This window comes from Pelophylax lessonae (genome assembly GCF_965119305.1).
Source record: "Pelophylax lessonae genome assembly, chromosome: 4".
Classification (NCBI taxonomy): domain Eukaryota; kingdom Metazoa; phylum Chordata; class Amphibia; order Anura; family Ranidae; genus Pelophylax; species Pelophylax lessonae.
The window spans coordinates 8,618,342-8,627,254 of NC_138771.1; the positions used below are offsets into that span (position 1 = coordinate 8,618,342).

General features: G+C 53.6%; 1 protein-coding gene across 1 annotated transcript in view; it reads right to left on the bottom strand.

Moving 5' to 3' along the window:
• RAB11FIP1 (RAB11 family interacting protein 1) overlaps nucleotides 1–6,279 on the bottom strand; it is a 57,703-nt gene extending 51,424 nt beyond the window's left edge. Inside the window, exon 1 of the mRNA XM_082256037.1 lies at nucleotides 5,909–6,279. Within this exon, the coding sequence (XP_082112163.1) occupies nucleotides 5,909–6,258 (350 nt within the window). The 5' untranslated portion in view covers nucleotides 6,259–6,279. The remainder of the gene's footprint in view (nucleotides 1–5,908) is intronic.
• Nucleotides 6,280–8,913: the final 2,634 nt, after the last annotated feature.

Below are 8,913 nucleotides of genomic sequence, written 5' to 3' on the forward strand. Positions count from 1 at the left end.
ATGCATCATGCTGCCCCCCATCCTAAATAATAACACCCTCTGGCATCAGAGGTTCGACCCCCCCCCATGCACAATGGTGCCGCCCATCCAAAACAATAACACCCTCTGGCATCAGAGGGTTGACCCCCCCTGATGCACCACGGTGCACATAGTGTTTCTTTAGGTCGTGCTAAAGCTTCCTGAGATGCAGGACACCAGAATCCAAGATGGCTGACAGCCGGGGTCACTATACTCACTTTGGCAGAAAAGGTTGAAATGCTGGCTGGGTCTTAAGAATAAAAAGTCAATTATATAAAAAAAAAAGTCTGCGATTATACGAGAGGAGGGCAACAGATCAACGCTAAAGAAAGAAGAGTGAAGGTTTCCTCCAAATAACCTGCTAAAGATCCCATCCCCCACCTATCGGAGGAAACATTTAACCTTCAAGAAATGTAATCTGATTTAAGAGTCAACCCCAGCCTGACCCCCCATGCAGAAGAGTCGCCTCCACCGTCATTACTTCTCAGGAGCTCTGCAGGTTCCCCGGGAAATGTAAATTCATTGTACTGAGAAAACACAGCGATTAAATATTAACCGGCATTTCAGGAACTGAAGATAAAACACAGCGATGGCTGGACATTAATTCCAATGATTACTTCTGCTACTGAAGAACAAGTGTGGGGGGGGTGGGGGGGGGGGGCACGCAGCAGCCATAAGATAGCAATGTGCCCCCCCCCCCCCATTACTACCCATCATAGGAACGCATCTCGAGTTATCAGTAACCACTTCAGGCTCCGCCCTCTGACACTTTTTGTTTGCAAGTTTAAATCAGCATTTTTTGCTAGAGAATTACTTTGAACCCCAAACATTATTTATATATTAGTAGAGACCCTAGAGAATAAAATGGCGATCGTTGCAATTTTATGTCATGTCACAATATTTGTACAGCGGCTTTTCAAACGCAATTTATTTATTTTTTTGGGGGGAAAAAATACACTTTAACCACCGGAGGATTTTCCTGCTTTACGTCCAGGCCACTTTTTGCAACTTGGAACTGCGCGTCTCTAACGGACAATTGCGCGGTCATGCAACGCCGTACCCAAATGAAATTGACGTCCTTTTTATCGCACAAACAGAGCTTTCTTTTGGTGGTATTTGATCACCTCTGCGCTTTTCATTTTTTGCGATAAAAAAAATCGAAAATTTTGCAAAAAAAAATTGACATTTTCTACTTTGACATTTAAAAAATATCCAACATATTCAATTTTTGTCATTAGGTCACAATGTATTTAGCTACATGTCTTTGACAAAAAAATCCTCAATGAGCGTATTTTATCTACTTTAAGACCGGAAGATTTTACCCCATTCCTGACCAGGCCATATTTTGCGATTCGGTACTGCGTGACTTTAATGGACAATTGCGCGGTCGTGCGACACTGTACCCAAATAAAATTGATGTCCCTTTTTCCCCGCAAACAGAGCTTTCTTTTGGTGGTATTTGATCACCTCTGCGATTTTTACTTTTTGAAAAAAGAGCGACAATTTTGAAAGAAAAAACAATATTTTTTACATTCTGATATATAACATTCCCAAAAAAATTTAAAAATCAAAATTTAACATTTTAGGCCAATTTGTTTTCTGCTACATATTTATGGTAAAAAAAAAAAAAATCGCAATAAGCGTATTTTGATTGGTTTGCGCAAAAGTTATTGCGTTTATTAACTAAGGGAAAGATTTGTCATTTTTTTTTTTAACGAGTAATGGCGGCGATCTGCGATTTTTATCGGGACTGCGACATTGCGGCGGACAGATCGGACCCCTAACTGACATTTTTGACACTTTTGGGGGTACCAGTGACATTACTACAGTAATCAGTGCTAGGGCTGAACGATATTCGATGTTATATCGAATATCGTGCTGCAGGAGTGGGCGATAGTCACATCGCCGGATTAGCCGATATTGGGGACTCACATTGAAGGAAGGTAGAAGAACACAGCCTGACCGTCCCGCATGTTAAGTCCATCCTGCAGCTCTCCTGACTGAGCGGTGAGCAGCGCGCCGTGAGCAGCGGCACAGGGAACCAATCACGTGTGCCTGCACACCTGATTGGTTCACTCTGCCGCTACTCACGACGTGATTGGTTCGCTGTGCCGCGCTCACCGCTCGGTCAGGAGAGCTGCAGGATGAACTTAACATGCGGGACGGATGTCGGCATTGTCGGGCTGTATCCTTTTACCACAACTGTGAGTCCCGATTTCTCTGCTTATAGATCTTCCCGCCCAATGGCAGGCACTGATTTCTGATGGTTCAAGTTCTCCTCTCCGCTGTGCCAGTCTTTTATGTATTTTTCGATTTGTCTCCGGCTCCCCGTTTGTCTCCTCCAATTTCTTCTGTCTTACCTTGCCAATCTGATTTACCTTCTCGCCGCACAGTTTACCATTTAGAATCGGAATTATTCGGGAATTGGGAGGGTGGGGATTGTGTACAGTGTTAGCTCTGTAAAGTTGAACTAGCCCTTCAAGTGCAGAAATGAAACCTATTGCAGATCACCGGTCTGTAGAGGTGGGGGGGGGGGGGGGGGACTCATCATCACAGTACTGCATTGTATTGTATATGTGTGTTTTATGTATTGTACATACATGATGCTGCCATACACTGTACCCAGCACTGACTATAGGCATGATCTATGGGCAGCATCCTACAGATCCCCCCGGCATCATCCGGTTAGCACACACACTTCCAGATTGTCCCCGAATATCCAGATCAGATCTGCCCATCCAATGGCAGGCACTGATTTCTGATGGTTCAAGACTTGCCCTGTAGTACAATCAGAAGAAGGCTGCTGCACTGAATCCCTACAGTAACATTAACCCTGTATTTAGCCTGGATTGATGGCTCTCTCAATATCGCAATATATATCGTTGGGAAAAAAAAATATTGCAATGTACTTTTTTTCCAATATCGTGCAGCCCTAATCAGTGCTATACATAGGCACTGTCACTGTAATAATGACACTGGCAGGGAAGGGGTTAACTTTATAGGTGATGCAGGGGTTAAATGTGTCCCTAGGGGCGTGCTTCTAATTGTAAAGGGGCGTGGCTTGTGATGTAACCACAGAGACATACGATCCTACATAGCAGGATCGTATGTTCTCTGCAGTTACACCAGGGAGAATGACAGACAGCTTTGTTTACATCAGCCGCCTGCCTTTCTCCCTCTCCAGTGGGAGATCACGTGTGACCGGCGGACATCGGAGCCACCGGTCACACGCGCAGACACTTTAGGGAACGAGCGGGGGTGGGAGCGCGCCCCCGGCGGCACATGCTCGCCCCCTAGAGGCTCTCAGGCTAGCGATGTAGTCCTGCGTCACTTTGCCTGTGAGGGGCTGACTGCCGCAGTAAATGTACTGCGGGCGGTCGGGAAGCGGTTAGAATTACACAAACTACGGTACTTAATCTCCATAGTCTACGCTATATTCATACAGGTTACCAGTATAGAGTTACAGAGGAGGTCGGGGGATGGAATTATTGCTCTCACTCTGACGATCGCGGCGATATCTCACATGTGTGGAGTGAATACAGTTTATATATGTGAGTGACCTACGCATGCGCTGCTTTCTGCACGGGGGGGGGGGGGGGACGCGTTACATTTTATTTCTTATTTTATTTTACGCCGTCCCTTTATTTTTTTTGATCACTAATTCCTATTACAAGGAATGTAAAGATCCCAGGATATAGAAATAAGGGGTAACCGGTCCTCTTTATGGGGAGATCCGGGTTTTATAATGCCAAAAAATCTCTCCTCTACTTATCAAAGAAAAAAACACAAAACTAAACTTTTGCTTAAAAAAAACAAACAAAACATGGAGTTTGTTTTCCTATTCCGGGAGCTAGAAGTGAGGGGGAGGAGGGAGGACGATGTAAAGTCTGGGGACACCGATAACAGATCAGGCCCGCTATATTAGACCAGCAGACACCCCGCCCCCCCCCCCATATTAGATCGAGAGACACCAGCCCCCCCCCTGTATATTGGATTGGGAGAGACTACCCCCCCCCATTTAAGACTAGGACACCACTCAGGGCCCCTCCCCCACTATTTTTGACTGGGACACCACCCAGGGGCCCCCTCTTTTGAGAGCGAGACACTACCCAGGGGCCCCCCTTTCTAGACCGGGACACCACCCAGGGGCCCCCCCTTTCTAGACCGAGACACCGGCCAGGGGCCCCCCCCTTTCTAGACCGGGACACCACCCGGGGCCCCCCCTTTCTAGACCGGGACACTACCCGGGGCCCCCCCTTTCTAGACCGAGACACCGGCCAGGAGCCCCCCCCCTTTCTAGACGGAGACACCACCCAGGGGCCCCCCCTTTCTAGACCGGGACACTACCCGGGGCCCCCCCTTTCTAGACCGAGACACCGGCCAGGGGCCCCCCCTTTCTAGACCAAGACACCGGCCAGGGGCCCCCCCTTTCTAGACTGGGACACCACCCGGGGCCCCCCCTTTCTAGACCGGGACACTACCCGGGGCCCCCCCTTTCTAGACCGAGACACCGGCCAGGAGCCCCCCCCCTTTCTAGACGGAGACACCACCCAGGGGCCCCCCCTTTCTAGACCGGGACACCACCCAGGGGCCCCCCCTTTCTAGACCGGGACACCACCCAGGGGCCCCCCCTTTCTAGACCGGGACACCACCCAGGGCCCCCCCCTTTCTAGACCAAGACACCGGCCAGGGGCCCCCCCTTTCTAGACCGGGACACCGGCCAGGAGCCCCCCCCCTTTCTAGACGGAGACACCACCCAGGGGCCCCCCCTTTCTAGACCGGGACACTACCCGGGGCCCCCCCTTTCTAGACGGAGACACCACCCAGGGGCCCCCCCTTTCTAGACCGGGACACCACCCAGGGCCCCCCCCCCTTTCTAGACCGAGACACCGGCCAGGGGCCCCCCCTTTCTAGACCGGGACACCACCCGGGGCCCCCCCTTTCTAGACCGGGACACCGGCCAGGAGCCCCCCCCCCTTTCTAGACGGAGACACCACCCAGGGGCCCCCCCTTTCTAGACCGGGACACCACCCAGGGCCCCCCCCCCTTTCTAGACGGAGACACCACCCAGGGGCCCCCCCTTTCTAGACCGGGACACTACCCGGGGCCCCCCCTTTCTAGACCGAGACACCGGCCAGGGGCCCCCCCTGTTTCTAGACCGGGACACTGGCCAGGGGCCCCACTTTTTTTTTTAGATCAGGACCCCCCCCCCCCCCATTTCATACCGGGACACTCAGGGGGCCCCCCTAGTCGCTCATTGTGGATTCATGCACCTGTTCCTCTCCCAGTACTTACTGGACCTTCCTCCGGTTCCCCTCCCCCCCGGTACTCTCTCCGGTTCCCCTCCCCCGGTACTCACTGGACTTTCCTCCGGTTCCCCTCCCCCCGGTACTCTCTCCGGTTCCCCTCCCCCCCGGTACTCTCTCCGGTTCCCCTCCCCCCCGGTACTCTCTCCGGTTCCCCTCCCCCCCCCCGGTACTCTCTCCGGTTCCCCTCCCCCCGGTACTCTCTCCGGTTCCCCTCCCCCGGTACTCACTGGACTTTCCTCCGGTTCCCCTCCCCCCGGTACTCTCTCCGGTTCCCCTCCCCCCCGGTACTCTCTCCGGTTCCCCTCCCCCCCGGTACTCTCTCCGGTTCCCCTCCCCCCCCCCGGTACTCTCTCCGGTTCCCCTCCCCCCGGTACTCTCTCCGGTTCCCCTCCCCCGGTACTCACTGGACTTTCCTCCGGTTCCCCTCCCCCCGGTACTCTCTCCGGTTCCCCTCCCCCCCGGTACTCTCTCCGGTTCCCCTCCCCCCCGGTACTCTCTCCGGTTCCCCTCCCCCCCCCCGGTACTCTCTCCGGTTCCCCTCCCCCCGGTACTCTCTCCGGTTCCCCTCCCCCGGTACTCACTGGACTTTCCTCCGGTTCCGGTTCTGGTGAAGCTCCCACAGGTTGAGGTCGATCTGTCCCAGGAATTTGTCCATCCCGACCAGGGCTCGGTGCATGACGATGACGCGGACGGTGCAGCGCTCCTGGTTGTCGTTGTGGAGTAGCGGAACCTCGAAGGTCGCCTCTTCCTTCCATACCGGAGCCGCGCTCTTCTCCGCCACCGAGGTGGAATATTTCTCCTTCCCCAGCTGGATGATGGAATAGGCGTCATTGGTGGAGGCCTTCCCCTTCGCTCTCAGGCCCTTGGCTTGGAGGACGGTGACCTGGACGTGTGTGGGGAACCAAGTCTGAGACTGCTGGGCGAGAGCCATGGCGCCGATACCGGAGATCTGTGTGAGAGGACTGGGGGCGGGGTGCTAATATAAACTCCTCACACCGGGGGGCGGGGATACCTCCTGTGTCTCCACCCACCCACAAACAGGTGACTGCCCACTCCAGGCATGGCACCTGTCACCTAGCAACCTCACCCGTACTCACCGAGCACGGGATCGGAACGCCAGCCAATCCTGAGGAGGATGCCGAAAGGTGTAGTGAAACTTGTCACACCGGTGGGCGGGGATCCGCTCCTACACACGCCCACCCAGCGCCGGGGATTACCTGCTCCAGGCGTGCCACTTGTCACCTAGCAACGCCGTCCGTGGACGATGGGCACGTGACCAGTACGTCAGCCAATCCTGAGAAGGATGCTGAGGAGAGTCGCAAAACACCTTGTCAGCAAACAAAACTTTATTGACAGTTACCAAAAACATAAATAACAAATATTACAGCTTACAAATTCATTAGGTTTATGTTTTTAGGCTTTATTTTCTTGTTATTTATTTTATTTATTTATTTCAGGTTCCTAGATTGCGTCGTCAATTTATGCAGCACTTTATATATACATATGTATATTCACATCAATCTCTACCAGTGGCGGCTGGTTTCTCCATGGGGGGGGGGCAGATAGACCACACCTCAGTCTGTGGCGGCGGCGGCTTCCCCCTCAGTCTGTGGCGGCGGTGGCTTCCCCCTCAGTATGCAATGGCTTCCCCCTCAGTCTGTGGCGGCAGTGGCTTCCCCCTCAGTCTGCAACGGCGGCGGCTTCCCCCTCAGTCTGTGGTGGCGACGGCTTCCCCCTCAGTCTGTGGCAGCGACGGCTTCCCCCTCAGTCTGTGGCAGCGACGGCTTCCCCCTCAGTCTGTGGCAGCGGCTTCCCCCTCAGTCTGTGGCAGCGGCTTCCCCCTCAGTCTGTGGCAGCGGCTTCCCCCTCAGTCTGTGGCGGCGGCTTCCCCCTCAGTCTGCAACGGCTACCCCCTCAGTCTGTGGCGGCGGCAGCTTCCCCCTCTGTCTGCGACGGTGGCGGCTTCCCCCTCAGTCTGTGGCGGCGGCGGCTTCCCCCTCAGTCTGTGGCGGCGGCGGCTTCCCCCTCAGTCTGTGGCGACGGCGGCTTCCCCCTCAGTCTGTGGCGGCAGTGGCTTCCCCCTCAGTCTGCAACGGCTTACCCCTCAGTCTGTGGCGGTGACGGCTTCTCCCTCATTCTGTGGTGGCAGCGGCTTCCCCCTCAGTCTGTGGCAGCGACGGCTTCCCCCTCAGTCTGCGATGGCGGCGGCTTCCCCCTCAGTCTGTGGCAGCGGCGGCTTCCCCTTCAGTCTGCAACGGCTTCCCCTCAGTCTGAAATGGCTTCCCCCTCAGTCTGTGGCGGTGGCAGCTTCCCCCTGTCTGCGACGGCGGCGGCTTCCCCCTCAGTCTGTGGCGGCGGCGGCTTCCCCCTCAGTCTGTGGCGATGGCGGCTTCCCCCTCAGTCTGTGGCGACGGCGGCTTCCCCCTCAGTCTGTGGCGACGGCTTACCCCTCAGTCTGTGGCGGCGACGGCTTCTCCCTCATTCTGTGGTGGCAGCGGCTTCCCCCTCAGTCTGTGGCAGCGACGGCTTCCCCCTCAGTCTGCGATGGCGGCGGCTTCCCCCTCAGTCTGTGGCAGCGGTGGCTTCCCCTTCAGTCTGCAACGGCTTCCCCTCAGTCTGAAATGGCTTCCCCCTCAGTCTGTGGCGGTGGCAGCTTCCCCCTGTCTGCGACGGCGGCGGCTTCCCCCTCAGTCTGTGGCGGCGGCGGCTTCCCCCTCAGTCTGTGGTGATGGCGGCTTCCCCCTCAGTCTGTGGCGGCAGTGGCTTCCAGACATGGGAGTAAGTCACACATGTGCAAGTCATAAGCAAGTCCCAAGTCACTGTGGCGAAAAGCAAGCAAGTCAAGTCGAGTCACTGCTAGAAGTCAAGCAAGTCAAGTCAAGTCATTTATTTTGGTCAAGTCACAAATCAAGTCAAAATACTGATCTACCCCAATTTTCACCTTTAAATGAGTTAAAAGTCAGTGTTCACTTCAGGAAATGTTTTATTTTATTTCCAACATTAACAAAACTGCAGTGCTTAGTGCTTTTTTCTTGGCATATTAAAGAAACATTTTGAATGCCCAAACAGCAGACAAGGAGCAGAACACTCAGCAATTAAACGGCCAACAAGCCTGTCCACTCTCATCCGATCCGGCGATCCCCTGGACGGATGGAAAATAGGGTTTCCATCCATCCAGATTTCACGGACCGGATGCAGTCTCTGGAAAAAAAAAAAGTTTTTGAAGGTTCTAAGTAATTTTCAAGAAAAAAATACTGTTTTTACCTTGTAAAGTGATAGAAATAGGCCTGGTGCTTAAGTGGTTAACAATGATTGCAAAGGGCAGCACCTTTTTTTTTCTCTTTAATACAAGATAATGTGTGATTATTTAGGGCATGTATAAAATTAAATTAATTGTACTCACTTTTCTTCATTCAAATAAGAAAGACGGTTTCACAATCACAGAGAATGATTCTCGGTGGGGTGCGTGCGTGCGTGCTGCTGCTGGGTAATGGCCGCCTGGAGAAGGTGCTGGAGTGGAGGGATCACAATTACTGTACCCATGAGAAAAAAAATGCAAATTATCAATAAGGCGATATTTAATGGT